Genomic DNA, 18,003 nt, shown 5'->3' with positions numbered 1-18,003 from the left:
ATAAATGCATTATAACCTTATTTATATTAACTTTCTGCAGTAAATAGAGCCTACTGTATTCTTAAATATTCCGTTAAAAATAAGTATAAAAAAAGTCTAAGAATTCTATTTTTTTACTTTAAGCTAGAACATGTATTCATCCCCATTGCTATAATATATATTATTAGAGCCATCAGCAATGATCACCCTGACCCTTACTCACCATATATACTGGATCAACAGCTGAAAATAGTGGCTCCCAGAAATTATGCAGTCTTTAAAATTCAGCAGCAAACATTTCTGGTGATTTCTTCACTCTGGACAATAACTTATATTTAAACAAGTCTATAATTTAATATATTCTGTAAAATGTAAAAGGTCCACTATTAATTACACTAGATTTATTTTTCTTTATGTAGACAAAAACACAGTATCTCCAGGGGAAAAGCACCTTAACATGAGGCAAAATTAATATGTGAGAAACTGTGTGACCTAGCCTTGCTAGAGCCACTGGTTACAACAATGTCTCAGTGAAATAGTTATTTTTACTGGACAAAACCTGTAATGGAATCTAACTGAGAAAACAGGACAGACAAAACTGCCTCCATCAATCCTCAGCTAATGATTTATTCAAGTAGTTCTCTAGATACATGCAGTTTGACCTAAGCCTCCACTAAATTGAGGTAGAATACTGTAGTGTACTAAATGTGAAGACTGTCTATTTAGCAGAACCCAAAAGTAACATGACCTCAAGATGAAAGCCGTATTACGTCAGAGATTAATGTCATGAACACCACATTTAGCTCGCAGTGTATCCAGCAAGTATGAACTCAGTTCCTCAAATTGACCGAGATGAGGCTTTGTGGCAGCAGCTTTGTAAAATTGCTGGAGTAGAAGGGTTGATTGTTCATGCACATAACAGTGAATCCTTACAGAATAGGATGGAGACAATATGTTTATACTTAGCTTTAGGTTTCTACCACCTGGAAACCAAAAAGTTATACATTTCACAATATTGCAGTCATGTTGAGTAAATGCATAAATGTATACTTTTTGACTGCATGGAATACATTTTTAAAGCTGGTCCATGCTTTAATAACAAAATATGTTACATATGGGAACACTATATGAGGTAGTGCAAAAGATTAATATTAATATTATTATAATAAGAATGAAAATAATAGGAATTTTCAGTGGTTTGACTACTGCTGCAGCCTCAAGGAAACTGCTTAACTTGACAACACCCCTTATAACTTTTAGTTCACAGCAAAACATGGCAGGCCAGCAGCTACTGTATAATGGTTTCAGTTTCACCTGCTCATATTTTCAGCTAAACAAACTAATTCTGAATTCCCATGACCTCATCTTAGCCAATATACATAAGAGAGGAAACAACAAGGGCACACAAATCAAGACTAGGTACCCAGATTGCAAAATAGTGTTGACATTGCAGCATTACAAATGCCTACAGCATGTCTGCAACATTATTAGTCATTACTGTACTTCTACTCGTTCATGTCTCTGCAAATATGTTACAAAACAAAACGGCAAGACATGCAGTATGACAATGACATTTAGAAGATCATGTTAAGCATTAAACAGTAACGAAAGCATTTGTTTTTCTTAGATTTATGGAATCGACATTTCCATTCATACTAAAAACATTTTATGAGTACACTGAATTTATGTAAATTTTGCTATGCTTCATAATTAAAGAGAGCTTTGGATAAGAGCTGTGTGAATATCTCTGCATTGCTTTGACTGGTCTGTTTACAACCTGTTGAATGCAAACCTCCACCGTGAGCCAACCTAAGCCTTAGAGCATCTCCTCCTGCAGTCACAGATACACACAAATATTTCCAGTTGTTCTTTTATATACCTTGGTATAACATTAGGTTTTCAGAATGTAAACAATACATAGGTTTAGATTGTTTTGGACATTTTTTATTTGTTTTTTTTATTGTTTAATTTTTTTTAAATAAGCCAATGAGATCAATTTTATTTAACTTTTTAGCTGGACAAAATAAATGTGCAATACATATCATGGAATGTGATGCAATATTTAATTTCTCCAAATTCCTTTGCAGAACTACAAAATTAATTTAATTGGAGCCTAGGACCATTTGCATAATGGAAGGATCCCATTACAGGCCAAATAACATTACAGAAACTCACTGTAGCAGAGATAAACAGGGTGCCTCTCAGGTTAATTTAGGCCATTGTCTGGAGTCAGTGTGCATTTTTGCCTCAGCAAGTGAGGCAACAGAATGCAACATTCTTATCTTAATGTTTTAAAACAAATACAAACCTGGGCAATTTTAACAGAATTCTGGGTGGAGCCACCGGCATGGTATTCCACTTTGAACTTCTTTACAATTTCCTCAAACCTGCAAAAGGCACATAAAAAAAAGTGTCAAATGCTGCAACACAAAGAGGAAACATCACGATTAAAAACTTATAACTTGTTTGTAAACAGGAAACCACTCATTCGCTCTTTTAAAAAGGCAGAAACTGAGGTGATGCATATAAATAAATGCACGGATGAAAACACATGCTTTTAATCTAGAGGTAAAAGTGCTTGAAAAGGACTGGTGCTTAATTGTAACTCTCATTACAGTTTTCAGTGTTTGTATGCGGAAACCAAGAATGCTGCAAGCAATGGTTTTAACCACAGATGGCTTTTGATTCCTGCCACATACCATTCATGAACGAGGAACTGATAAGGCAAATGTCACGTACATACTAAAAGCAACTCTGATATATGAATATGCTATTTCATTAATATAAATGTTGGTTCCACAGTGCACAAAATCCAGCATAATTTCCTGTTTTCCAATTTGGATGAAGAAACCTACAACTATGAGCAACAAACAGACAACGTATTGCTGTAATAATACTCCCTGGGAAAATACAATATTAAAGCTGGTGTATGTATACATGGCACATTGTTTTCCATTAGCTGTACAGATATTTATAGCCAGGTACCCACTTCTAGCTGTGGGTGGACAAAGCCATGATTTTGATCTCCCTAGAATAATTATTCCAGCTTCAGTGATTATAGCTTCCAAACTACTACCCAACAAGTAATTTAAATTCAGTAATCACTCGCCCAGAACTGTAAAAAGGATTACGTGGAGTATATCACAGGTTTACATTTCACCATCTTAAGTGACTTCAAGGACCTTCATTTTTGCAATTGAATGTATTAAAATTATAACTGAATATCATAATGCACAAGCATAATACAACATTTACAGTATACTAGTGCATGGTAAACATTAGTTTTAAGTTACACAGAAAATATCAGTTGACCTCCAAGGCCTAATAATCAAGAGTCAAAGAGATTACTTGTCGGGTTCGTCGTATTATAAAACTGAAACTCAAGTCAACTGATGCCTTGTTGATTGTATATGTATGTTTAAGTGCTACAGGAAAAGGCCCATGGGTCAATCATGCCATATCACCAGAAGGTATGAGCATAATGGTTATTAGAACTATGGCTTATAGCGCCTTTGTTTGGTGGTTGGGTAGATTGTGAGCATGTTTGGTTTGAGCATGGGAACTGTATTTCTACTTCCTTAGCTGTGCAGCAAAATTGCTAACCACAAACCCAACAACACTGTGTGGGCTTGAGTTTTCACACACTAAAACAGTAATGTTTTTTTTTATTTTTTTTTATTTTTTTGACAGTCATATTGTGTTGCAGGCCTATAGTTCCAAACAAGCCATACAATCACTGAAGCAACTGTTCCATCTACTGAGCCATACAAACAAACTTTTACTGGGGGAAAAAACAAAACAAAAACAAAAAACAAAACACACACACACACACACACAAACACACACAACACTTTCAGGGGTATAAACAGGTTACGCTACACTGGTCAGAATACCTTAACTGAAAACAATAAAATTACCAAATTTTATAGGTGAAAACAATATAGACTATTTCTGAAATTCTTTGCCTGGAATTCATTTTCAAGTGATAAATTTAGACATGACAGTAGATCTGCTGCAGAGGCCGTTCAGTTTTTAGTTTCTTTAAATAGTCATATTTTCTTCTATTTAATTTATTTATTAAATTACTGTAGTAAAAATATTATCTGCGGTGAAGTTAACATATTTCCATGTTGGTTATCAATTTTATTTAGTTGTTAAATCAAAATAGGTTTTGATAATTTCAGCAAGCCAGCATTGCTTGATGGTTGGTTTGCCTGTGTCAGGAAATCAACAAAGCTGCCATTTTAATTTTTGTTCAGTGTTGTTAATGTAGCAATGCCAGAGACTCGGTGGCGTAACTAGGAATGGAAATTTGGGAGGGCCCCAATTTTGGGTAGACGGGCAAGTACCTAAGGTCTGACGTCACTAGAAAAAGTTTACATTACAAACATGATTTAAATCAATTAAAACTCTGAATACATCAAATATCTCCCTGGGGTTTGAGCAGAGCAAAGAAGCCAAGACTGAAAATGTATGGTGTCGAGTTAAGCAAGGCGAACATTTTTTGCAGTTTATAACGGTACTTGCACATATACAGTAGAAATACAAAGCACATATGCATACAACCTACAGAAAAAAAACACACTGTGCACAATAACTGCAAAAACCATTTCATTTGACAAAAAAAGCGCAAACAGAAACTTAAAAAATCCCAAAACAAAAAGCTGTATAGCTTTTTTTCTTAGCTGTATTGTAATCACTTAGCTATATTGTAATAACTTGTTACCTCTGTAACTCGCCCTGCATAAGGGCGTCTAACAGCAAAAATTAAAAATCAGGCTAAGCTCCTGCTGCCTTCAAACCACAAATAAATCTTAGCTGTGCTGAGAATACCTTGTTTCCAGCTAAATATGGCTACTTTCGTTTTTACTGCATTTTCTCAGGTGCAGCTAAACAAAGATATTGCGTTAGCTGCAAAAAACGTAACAAGCAGACAAAAACTGAATTTTTTAAAACAGCCCTGAGTGACACATTCAGCATCATTTTTCAAGTTCAAGTGTAAAACTTAATTATGTTGACACGCTAATGAAGCAATTTCCATAAATCTTACACACGGGAGAAAAGCTAACGGCAAACCTTAAAAAGGCAAAACACAAGTTTTTGTATTGCTTTACTATGTAGAAATAATTATGAAGTTTTAAAACCACAGACACCTTCAAATTATTAATAAACTGTAACATCATACATATCACTGACTCACTAGGTCATTGTACAGTAGTATGACTTGAACACCAATCATGAAGTCGGTGTTTGTTTGACCTTGTTGCCATAGTAACCAAATGCACGGCACTGACAAAAATATGAATTCACAGTATGAAATACTGTAAGGAAAATAAAATGCCTATTTTTTCCTGGTAAATTGCAAGAAGCTGAAAGCAACTTATTTTTTTGCCAATGCCTGTCTACAATACACACTCAAAACACACACATTTTTTAGTTCCCAAAATATTTAAGACAGAAAACTGTCTATAGACAGAACACTCCCAAACACTATATCTCCCATGTAAACCATTTAAAATGTTTTAAGCAGACAGAAATAAATGTACTTGCATATAATCGTAGTGAATGTACTTTAAAAAGTCAAACAGGCAGCGTCACCAAACCAGCGAGAACACAGTTTACATTTGAAGAAATTACTAAATACAATGAAACTCAGTCAGTTACTTACCATTGCCTAGTAAGTATCCTCCCATCACCGCTCCACCTTACACAGGATAAAGGCAAGCGTCGGGGCATGCAGTTACATAGTCATGACACTCCAGAAAAGTGCAAATATCTCTTCAAACAATTTTAAACTATTTGTCAGCATTTGGCCAGCTGTCTTAATCCTTTTCACTCCAGCCTTTCTACTAAAAAAAACTTAAAATTGTGTGCATAATTATTTTGCCATGTTGACCGCTGCACTGCTACTAACTTACTTTAAAAATGCACATTAAAATAAACGCCTGTGACTTTTGAACAGATCCACGCCAACTGCCTTGCAAGCTGTCAATCAAATGTGACTTGCACATGATTCGTTGTGTGAGAGGAAGATCCAACCCAAATATTGCACCACAATTACTACATTGATTTGATTGGCTAAAGCCTGCACATTTAAAAAAAATAGCCTATTTGACCTAAACTTAAACACCCGCCTTCAGGGCACACAAATGACGTTTATTATTGTTTTTTATTTTTATAAACTTGGCATTCACATAAACTCAGATTTAGGTGGGCCTGTGCGCAAACTGGGTGGGCCATGGCTATGCCACTGCAGAGACTACAGTGTTAAGCTGAAAGTATTAACGGTTCCAAAATTCTAGGGTTTTGCAGTCATCTCACATAGGATAATGACCTCTCTACTTGTAACTCAATTCGCGGAGACTAATTGTGACGTTTATAACATACATTTGAAAATAATTCATACCATCAGCTTCTAGCTGTAGTGGGCTTCTATCAGACGGTAGATGCCCACTGCTATGTGAATCAAATTTAAAATCAAAATGCGCAAGTGCGGGCTTTCCCATCTTGACTTGCTGTATTAAAAGCTCAGATCACATCTACTGGACAGCAAATACTAAAACAAGGACACAGTTGGTCCAAATTAAATTTTATTATTCACCGAAACCAACCTATCAATAGTACAAACGCAACTGGTCCTGTTCCACTGCCAAACCACAGCCCCTGCTCATTGTCTTTCAAACAACAACAAACCTAGACATGGACAGTTCAATAACATTGCTCCAACCGTGTATCTGGCACTGTTCAGCAACTCTGAGAAGTAAAACGTTATTTATTTAATACCTTTATGGATTATTTTCTGCAAACTTCTCAGCAGAAGGGTACTCTAAGATTTACAAGTTGAAGGTAAATCTAGATTTTAAAGCAACATAATGAGAAGAGTGGTTTTGTAAAAGCGATAGTGCCCTCTCGATGAAGGTTCTACAGTGTGGTGGTTGAGCCAGACTTTGGTTAGAGCCTTCACCTTCAGTAACTCACATCAGTCCACTACCACACAGTAGAGCCCTCATCAACAGACACTATCACTTAATTATTACACCTGTATGCAAAGAAACAAAAAGGTAGCAAACATTCTTCGGAGCAGGACATCCGATTATTTCATATATACATGAAAAACTTATACTAAGGTATACTGACCCTGGAGTAATATTATTGTGCAGACCCAGTGCTTGCAAACACAAATGCTTTATGAATGCAAAGTTTTATTTATGAAGACCAGATTACACTTATGAACATTAAATGTTAACTTACGAAGGAAAATTAAATTTCATAGTCAAGAATCTGCAAGATTCTTTTCTTTGAAATCGTTTGCCACAAATGTTACTGGGGTTGAAAAAATGCACTTAAATGTCAGTTTGATAAAAGCCAAAAGAACATTTCTCACATATGTTTGCAGTTAGCTGTACTGAATCAAGATGGAAAAAAGTAACAGTCATTTAAAATCCCAAATTAAAACATCAGCTTTTTTTTTTTTTTTTAGGGGACATGATTTTAAAAGGAGTGCCTCCTAGTCTTAAGCAATTCATTTAATTATTCTCTGGGGATACAGGAGCCTAACTTTCTTTGTTTAAAAACAGCATTGAACACCTTGATACAATATTCAAGACAATTTAGTATGAGAAAACCTGTAACAAAAGTATTGGTCCTGGCTGTGCTGTATTATGGGCACTTCCAGATAACCCTTTAAAGCAAAAACCATCACTTAAAAAAATTCAGTGACAAAACAAATAGCTCCCTCTAACGCCAGGGAACAATAGTACATATCTCTGTAGATTGCAAGAAGTTGCCTGAACAAAATCAATGGTTAAAAAACATAAGTCATTAAAGAATAAGTAACAGGGTTCCGAAAAATATAGCGTTACAGGTCCCCAGGTGTTGCTACGACTGTTGAAATAACATACCTGTAATATTTATTTTCATTGTTAACATCCCAACAACTTTTTGCACCTATAACTAAAGTATGTTTCAAAGCTCTTTTCTAATGCACGGATAGTGTAAGGATTATTGCCCACACTGTCAAACAGGTAACACAGCAAACTAACAATCCATGACGTGGTACGGAACAGAAAAGCCAGAGCATTTATTTTTTGCATCACTGCTTCCTGCAGCGATTTAGACGATATCTCAAACCCCAGTCGCTAGAGCAGCCATTTTGAAACAGACTTTAAAGTTGTAATTATAAAACGTTGTCAGGATGGTAATAATGAAAAGAAAAATTACAGGCACATTATTTAAACAGTTGTAGCAACATGTGGGGACGTACAAGGCTATTAGGTGGAGTATACCACATCTTTTTCTGAACCCCGCTGCTTACTCTAAGTAGTATAACATAGAACCTATACAGAAGAACAGTCCAACACAGAAAGAGGAAACACTTCAACTCTATAAATGGAATTAGCTTCAGCTACAAAACTAAGCATTAGAAATCTTTCTTAGATATGTCACAATGACTGAGACGACACAGTAAAGCACACTCAACGATAAAGTCATGTGACACCTTCTGATCGTCTTGCTGATACGTGTGTCATCCGCCCCTGCCCTGAACCTCTGTCTCAAGCTAGAGACTTGAATTAAATGGCAGTCTGCTGAGAAGAGGGCCTCCTTTTATTCTGAAGGAAGCATTCTTTCAGATCCAGTCGCTCAGCAAGGGTGCTGGTCAGACTAACTGAAGCTTCCATTTCCTGTTAGGATTCATAGGGAGCTGGTTTATTAAATGTCTCTCATACTGGCAGATTTAATTAAGCAGGTCATTCAGTTCATCTTCTATTTCCTTCAATCCTAAGATTCTGTCCACAACTGCGTTACATAATTACATACAATAAACATATATTGTATTTGTTACATAACAGCAGACCCAAGATGTAAAGACATTGTCATTTTAACATATATGTTTATAATAATTAAATTGTACATGTCTAGCATTGGAAGTTGATCAAATGACAATATAATGCCACTTCAGAGAGGATAACTAAGTACATTTCGTCTATTAATTACTCCATCATCTGGTCCCTGAAGAGTCATTTTTATATTTTGATGTAAAACTGAAATATCAACCATCCATACAGTATTAAAAGAAAAAAAAAGAAAATAAACAAAAATAAAAAAACACATAACATTGAATCCTTTGTGACAAGTCCCTTCAGGTTCTGTTGAAAGTATTTTGTGCAGGATTATTGGTTTAAGACACAATTACCAGGTGTTAAAACTTCTGACCAAGGCCTTTTTCTTCATTGTTGTATTTTTTTAATACATTTTAGTCTATACTATATCCATGCTGCCAGGATGCACCCCCAACCCCTGAGCCACCCAGCACTCCGGAAGTGTTAAAATTAAAACCACAACCCTTTCTGTTGCCCTCTTTGCCCCCTGCCTCAATCAGTTTATGCAGCAATCAGTTCCTGAGAGCTGGAAGAGGCCCATCTCTCCGGATGACTCATTAACAGGCAGGCAGAACCAAGTGTTCCAACTTTAAATGCCAGCAGCTAAAAATAACCCATGCAGCCAGCAGACTGACTAATGTTTCCATTAGTATTTCCTTTTCTTCTCTAGGTCTGATCCTAATGTGCTTCAGCTTTCTAATTCTGCGGGAGGCCTAGGACAGGTACAATCTGGGAAACCGAGGAAATACAGTGTTATTAGGTTGGAAGGTCTGTTGATATTTTTCAGCAGACAGGTGGGAAAATGAATGTGGCTAATGTTGTTAAATTTATTTTAATCAATTTCAAGGAAAAAGGTGGGTCATTATTTCTCTTTCAGTTCCTGTTGTGAACATTCTCTACCTTCTGCTGAATACATAGTGGCCCGTGACAGATGCAAGGTTCACAGGAAATACATAAAATGACTAATGTTTCCGATTTCATGTTGCCAATGATATGTACATTTCTCAATATTTTTCTTCTTTCAAGGAAACTATTGCTCCACCTTTCGGCACAGACAGTCAGGGGGCCCACTCTCCGAGACTGAAAATAGTTCATTCACTTTTACGAAAGTCACATGGTGGTCATATAATTACAAAACATCTGTTCTCAGTGGACCACCATACAATTTGACACATTTCTGCCAAGGACTGAACTACATACAGGTCAGGAATGTCAGCATGTCTGTGGGAATAGGCCTATGTACTATATGCTCTCCTTAAGTAGGATGTAAAAGGAAAATTTCTGACCCAACAGATAGGGACAGCATAAATGCACATGATAATCTAAAATGTATGCTATCACTATGTAGTTGTTAATATCGCTTAGCAATGTGTCCTTGCTTGAGATTGAACTGAATAAAAAGAGAAAAAAAAAAAAACACCTCTGTGTTACCATGCTCTAAAGGAGCATTGCAGATTGTGGTCTGCTCAAGACGGTAGTACAGTAAGATGTTGTTGCTGTTACTGTTGTCTAATTACATTGTTTAGTCCTTCACACAGCACACAGTTTATCTGTTTAAAATCAATACCTCATTTCACACTGAAACTTGTCCCCAACTCCAGACAGTACCATTCATTATTTTGTTTTCAAGGCTTATACTCTGATGTTCCCTCAAGGTTGAAGCTTTTATATTTCTTTTTTTTTTTAAATTAATTTAAAAGAAAGTCAATAACACACCTGTTTTATGGACGAACGAGTTTACTGGCAAGAATGTGTACTTTTCAGACGTTACTTTTCAGTCCAACACATCATAGAACCTGTTTAAAACTTCTAGAAACAAACCTTGACAATTAACACTACAGATCATAATACAGGGATATTCACTACCTTTTTTTTTCTAATGAAGGTAGAAGTATATTAGTCTTGCTATACCTGAATACATCTATACCAACTATCTAATTAGCTAAATGTTTTCCACAAAAGTTTGGCATTACATTCAAGAACCCACAAAACCCTTATGCCACTAGCAGAGTTGCTCCTGTTAAATACAGGAATGACTTCATACATGCACTGAACTCCTATTACGGCTGGCACATATTGTGCAAGTTTAAAAGCAATTTGTATTCTGAAGTATAAATGAATTACGGAACAGCCTCACAGAGCTAAACTTATCAGGATTATGACATGGGCAAAAATTCTCATGGCATGCAGGGTGATCATTTCACATATTTACTAGTTTACAAAAGAGGACAGGATTAACGTCACTCAATGTTCAAATGTGAAGAAATGTCAAAATGCAATACATTTTTTGCCCAATTACATCTGAATTGATATAGTTCCTGTTATTCTACATAAATAGAGTACCTGAACATACGGCAACAGATATTTAGTATACATTTATACACACACACACACACACACACACACAAAAAAAAGAGTGTTGAATTGGGTGTGATTATTAATACAGTACTATGTCATGGTCAATCTCTGTAGTAATTCAGGCAATAATAAATTAACTGCACAAAATTATGAAAAGGGAGAAGTGACATAAAACTACGGTACATAAAGTCTCTTACTGGGCAAATTAAATAAAGTGACCCCTCCAGCAGCTGGACAGTGCAGGACTATGATCTGGGAACAGACTCATAACCTTGAGATACCAAAGGGTACGTTATTATCACACCAAGATCTTGAGTAAGGAAGCACTCCATGTTATACACAGCCTGTGTAACAAACTGCAGGGAGCTTTGATGTGTAAAGCAGTTTTGTTATTTTGTTTTTTAAATTTCTCTGGCGACATCTGCTGGTAGTTACTTGTAGCTCAGAAGCAATACTCTCAATATTCTTGAATGGTGATTTTTACACACACACACATAAAAATCGGAGAACGTGCAGAATAACCAAACTTGGGAGAATGTGTGCAAATATAGTAACAGAATTCTACAAATTGGCCACTGAATGTGCACATCATCCAACCCTCCTTGGAGACTCTGTGTGTGTGTTGTTGCTTCTTTTAAACCATAATGCCTGCATGCCTTTTAACCTTAGCAAGTAAATCCCAGCGAGTAAATTGGCAAGCAGTTCATAGTGATGTGGCTGTGATGTGTTATTTTAAGAGTTATAGCTTTTCAGAAATATTTCCAGGAATAAAATCTGTGTTTATTACTGTGTTCATTCATTTTTTTATGGGTGTATTTTATTAGGCTATCCTGTTTAAAATTAAAATGATCATAGCATCAGATAAATGGACATTCTCCATAATCACTTGGAGACTATGTATATTAACCGGGCAATGTATGTCTGCATTTATGGACATTCTCCATCTTCACACATTTACAGTAAAATACAAAAAAAAAAGAGTGTTCTAGAACACTTCTGTATATACACATTTATAAAAGGTTTACACTTAAAAAAAAAAAAAAAATCACAGAAGTTTACTTTGATTTTTAAAATGGCAAAAACAAACAATTATCATTGTGTTATTATTTTAAAGCATGTTCCAATTCAATGTAAAAAACAAACTGGAAGCACTGCCTTAGATTTCAGCCAACTTTCACACCCATGCTCTCACTTCATGTCTTTGTATCTCAATCGAACCCAGACAGCAGATTCTTCAGAGCTAAAGCACAGGTATAAGCATATAATTATCACAAGGGGAGACAGTCATCCTATAATACAATACAAGACAGATGCACATGCTAAAGAAATGCCATGTGGTTTTTAAAACACAAAATGTCCATCTCACAGTCTCGAAGAGAGATACACCCAGAAGCAAGTGCAGCAGCTTAATAATGTGTGGCAGCATCTGTCGCCGTCACAGCGCTTTTATATAGCGGTAACCAGAGTCTGGAACTTTCTACATGCATCATTCAGTCCCGTGGGCAAATCCCTACATTAACAAGCTTCTCCATTCTAAATGCTATAACATAGGAGGTAATAAGCTTGTTGTGAATAATTTATACATCACTGGGTTACAGTACATTATGAACAGGTTTACTTTCTGTCTGTACATTAAAGTTGCAATTTGCATTTAGTATGGATAAAGGCTGGTTATATGTATGCCATTGCAAAAACGTGATAACCTTGTAAAAAAAGGCATAATTTGTTATTCACAAATGCCGACTGAAATGTAAAACACAGGGCCAGCATGGCGGTACAATCCTAGACCCTTCAGTACAGTCAATGAAATTCCCATTCCAGTATCCAATATAGATCTCAAGTCACTGTGTGATTAAGAAACATTGCATTCTTTCTACAGTATTGGGCAAGAGGGAACCTGATTTTGTGATGTCTGGCTGTGCTTCTGAGCAGAAAAAATAAAATAAAAATGTGTTTTTTTTTTATTTATATTATTTTGTACAGTTTCAATTCAAGCATCCCTTCAGCCTTAGGAACACCTGTGCTAAATACTTCAATATTTGATTTGATTTTTTTTGGGCCCATTTTCCACACTTTTAATCTACAATCTGACATGATACATGATAGTGGGGCTACTGATTTTCCAAGATTGAGGAATTTGGCATTGTTGTCTTTTTCTTCGCAACTCCAACTTTCTGCAGTTTTCTTTTCTTTTTTTTTGGCCAACCCTAGTCACTAAACTACACATAAAAGACTGGAGATACACCTCTTGTTAAACAGAGAACATGAAGTCAGAATTAGCAAAGAAATAATTGGGACAATTAACTATGTTTACATTAAAAGGGACGCTATTTAAATTACAAATCGGGTGATACACAGCACTGAACCTGTGTACAGCAACCAATCAGTCAACACTTTTTTTTTTTTTTTTTTTTTTTTTTAAATCAAAGTGTTTCACATTTTATCCTGGTTATTTTAATGTCATTAAAAATGATAAACTTAATTTGTTGAGTACAATAAATAGCGTTACTCTCACACAACATTGCTGGACTGTTAATAAACGGTTTACTATGTTATATTATTATTGTAAGGCCAGCAATAAAATAATAAGACAGAACTACAGTGTTAGTGGAAGACTCATACTTACAGTGAGATGTACATTTCACAGTGCTGGACATTTGTTTTCTGAACTGTTGTAATATAATTACGTTTTCCTGCTTATTTTAACGCCAGCAACAAGCCAAGTGATGTTTATAAACATTATGATAGGTCTGAAGTGTCTTCAGGTGCTTTACTTACTATTACAGCAACAAGAGTTTAAAAATCTTGGCTTTAATTAAAAAAAAAAAAGAGAAATAATTGTGATAATAAAATTTACTTATAACTCAACATTATACTTTTCAAGCCATGTTTACTAATAAGTCGATACAAAGTGGGGAAAACAGAATTTGCTATTATAGGAGGCTGTGTGGTCCAGTGGTTAAAGAAACAGGCTTGTAACGAGGGGGTACCCGGCTCAAATCCCAGCTCAGCTTCTGACCCATTGTGTGACCCTGAGCAAGTCCCTTAACCTCCTTGTGCTCTGTCTTTCGGGCGACATGTTGTTGTAAGTGACTCTGCAGCTGATTTGTAGTTCACACACCCTCATCTTGTATCTTGTAAAGTGCTTTGTGATGGTGGTCCACTATGAAAGGTGCTATATAAAAATAAAGAATATTTTCTTATTTATTTATTCCCCAGAATAGAAAACTAATAGTCCTATGATAGTTTACTTTGCATGTGCTTGAACAGCCAGAACTTGAGCTGGTTTCATTAGGAATGAAACTTGGAACTACGAGAAAACTGGCAGCTGTAAGTTTACAGTACCTCCTGTTTGGACCTGGTAAAGCATCTCATTTTGCTTTACCCATGCAAGACATCTAAAGTTCCTGGCTTACTCTTTGCGAAGGCTATCCGTCCACCATTACCCAGAAGGATAACGAGCTCGGCCAAAGCCAGAAACCGGTTGCCTGCAAAAGTTCAAACTTGTGCTTCATGGTGCAAAGAGATTGTGTGCCGTTTTCAGTGGTACTGTACTCGGGTGAACTCCCTCGACAACATAAGGTAATTAAAAAGAAAACATTACTGCATATTGTCGAGCAAGTCTCAATTGGGTAAGCAGTAGTAAAATCTGTATCCATTATATTAGGATGTTTGCAAACTAGTATTTCCCACTTTTAACATCCATTACAGGAGCTATTGATGCTCTGGTGCTGCCACCAACAGGACACAAGGAAAACAGACCCAATTAATGTTTTATAGGCTTAAATAGAATCAACACTGCGGATAACAGGATCTGCTGTGAACCACATTTGAAAACAGGGGCTCTTTAACTGAAATAGGAACCTTTATTTAATTTGAATTAAAAAGCTTCAGATGACACAGGGTTCAATTTCGTCAACCTATACCCTGCCAGGATAAACCACAGCTCTGTTTTATTACAGGCATTTTATAGCACTGGAAATCAACACCATCCGTGGTAATCACAGTACTAGCCCCAAAACAGCAGTTGATGCAATCTAGGTGGATGCAACACTAATTAATCCAGTGGTGTTTTACCCCAGCGGGATATAAATTGATTAAATCAATCCAGTCTTGTACCTTAAAGAACTGCATACAGTGCAAAAGAATATTAATTCCCTTCTCAGTTCAGAAAATGAAAATACCAGATTCTACCACACGATGGCAGCTTTCCCCAGTTAAACCTCACTATTGAAATTGTGTTGCCACAAGATAACAGAAACTTGTTATGAAATTTGAGAGCAAAAGCTCATTCTACCACATACTTTATGAATCTAATCTGTGGAAAATGGTTAAATGCATATATAAACATACTGATTCTGATTATGGGACCCATTCATTCAAAAGACAGAGTGTTTGGGTTTTTGACGCTAGAGCAAACACACTGTAGACTTAGAGCAGCTCAGCATTTCTTGCCTTTGTGTTGAGAGGGAAATAAATTAATTATTATAACAATATAAAAACAAGACTCCATGCAGCCACCAGTGTATATATAATACAAGTGCTGTGCTGACAAAGGCAACAGATCCAGTGCAAAATGTGGCAAATCTACAGTTACAAGGATGAATCATGTCTGGAGCCCATGTTGGACTCCCATCATAAATAGGGGGAAAAAAAAAAAAACCTAAAACCTTTTATACAATTTACTGTAGCTTAATATTTATCAGAGTTTAAAAATATTTATTACAACTCTACAGGCAAGATGTTTACACAAAATGGAAATTTTTCCAAGGTCAAAGGGCTTTATTTTCAGAGTCCGCCAGTCCTGTGAGCTGTTGCCCTTTCAAACCAAGCACTCCGAGGAACAGGACTGAAACAGTGCAGAAGGATCCTTTTTCTCTTAAGAATTCAAACCACTTCACATTACATTGTTGCGTCTACCACACAAAATGCTTCCTACGTTTGTGCAGATTACCCAACGTTTAACAGCAGTTTCACGTAGCACAGCTAGGCCACCTGCTGTAATGTTTAGGACATAAAGTTAGTAACAAATTGAAGATATAAAGAGGGCTCCATCCTTCGAAGGCCCCATGTATATAAAAGCGGGGTTCCATCACTGAGGAAACCCGACAAACAGGAGAAGGGTCACCGTCTCTGAGATGAACCGTCAAACGAAGAGGGGTCACTGTCTCCGAGATGACTCGACATACAAAGAAGCTCGCGAACCAGAAAGAAAACACATTGATTAGTAATATTAACATGTAAAAGCGGTTCTAGCTCTTTAGTGGCCCAATATATGCAGTACAGGGATTCCGTCACTGAGGAGACCCGACAAACAGGAGGTGGGCCATCGTCTTTGAGGTGATCCGACATACAAAGAGAAGCACCGTCTTTGAGGTTACCTGACATACAAAGCAGCTTGTGAACCGGAAAGAAAACAAAGTTAGCAAATGTTAGAACATACAGGGCAGGGTGTTCAGCCTCTTGAAAAGCCCAACATTATAGAAGGGGAGTTCCGTCACTGAGGAGACCCAACAAACAGGAGTGGTTCCACCGCTTGGGGCCCTTACATAAATAGAGGCATCAGTAACAAAGACAAGACAAGGGATCAGGAAGGGTTTGGCCAGGGGTCCCCTCTGACTCATGGAGAACCATCCTCTACGAGGTAAATGAAACGTCGCTTAACAAAGGGCTGGAGAAAGTGCAATCACTAACCCCCAGAGGAGATCCAAGCAAAGGTGACTGAGATTCTAGAGGAGGAGGGAGGAGGAGGATACAAAAAAATGCAGGACAACTAAGTGTAGGTGGCTATGCATTAAGTAGAATAGATTTAATTGATGGATGATGATAGGGAGCAGGGGAGCTAGCTCCACCCCCCGAACCACACAAAATAGGTTAACATATAAAAAAACAGTTTAATATTTCCCAGCACACTAAGCCAACCTAATGTACTGTCCTCTTGTCACCACACTGACGAGACTGATGCTGGATAAGCCAAGTATCTCGCAGGACTCCAGGGGCCTTCTCCAAGAAACTCAGAAACTGAAACTAAATTAAATATGAAGAGCAGCAACAGGAGTTTAGCATGTACAGCTTGTCACGATGATCACATATGTGTGTTTATAAAAGTATGTTTAATCTGTAGGTTCCATTATCTATTTTATGTTCATAAGATTTTTTTAAATCATAATATGTAGAAACACAGGCACAGAAAGACACTGAAAAGGGGTTATACAGAGTAGACCATTTTTTTCACCCCGATGATGGTGCTTTTTAAGGCAGCTACGATCTCCAGCCAGCACTTCTGGTGAATACTTGTCTTTCAGCCATCATATGGCGCATGTTGTGTTTTTACAGCTTTATGTGCATTGTCATGTCCATGGGAAATGTGTGTAAAGCTGTAAACACTATCTTTTCCACAGAGTATATCTCTGTACTGTACGGGTCTCTTTTGGAAGTCCATTCTATCAAAGCCATTCCACAATCTGCCCCGACAATTATTTTGGCCCAGATGGCAAAACAACTGAATGGAGTCACAGCTTCCACCAAACACACCCTGTCAAACGCAAATCTGTCAGCAGTCTGGCGAATTAGGTTAACTTTTGGGTACAAAACAGAGAGAATACATTATTTTCCAATTACAACAACATTTCTGCCTGTGGCAAACCCAGTAGGTGGATTCATTGCATTGTAGTATCTGGGTCCAGCCAGCTCTTTCAGCACCACGCAACATTCCACATACATTGGTATGTTTGATTACTGTTCTGCTGTTTTGAGAGGTTATCTTTCCTATACTGTTAAAGACTTT

The 18,003-nt window shown here is 36.8% G+C and overlaps 1 protein-coding gene across 4 annotated transcripts in view; it reads right to left on the bottom strand.

The window, feature by feature from the left end:
• Positions 1-18,003, bottom strand: part of LOC121321812 (adenosine kinase-like) — a 125,381-nt gene that overhangs the window by 96,474 nt on the left and 10,904 nt on the right. For all 4 annotated transcript variants that reach the window (XM_041261028.1, XM_041261029.1, XM_041261030.1 and 1 more), the window contains one exon: positions 2,288-2,366. In XM_041261028.1, coding sequence (XP_041116962.1) covers positions 2,288-2,366 — 79 coding nt within the window. The remainder of the gene's footprint in view (positions 1-2,287; positions 2,367-18,003) is intronic.

The sequence above is a fragment of the Polyodon spathula genome, chromosome 10 (genome assembly GCF_017654505.1).
Source record: "Polyodon spathula isolate WHYD16114869_AA chromosome 10, ASM1765450v1, whole genome shotgun sequence".
NCBI lineage: Eukaryota > Metazoa > Chordata > Actinopteri > Acipenseriformes > Polyodontidae > Polyodon > Polyodon spathula.
Note: the sequence above shows the minus strand (reverse complement) of the source record. Positions and strands in the feature narration are given on the sequence as shown.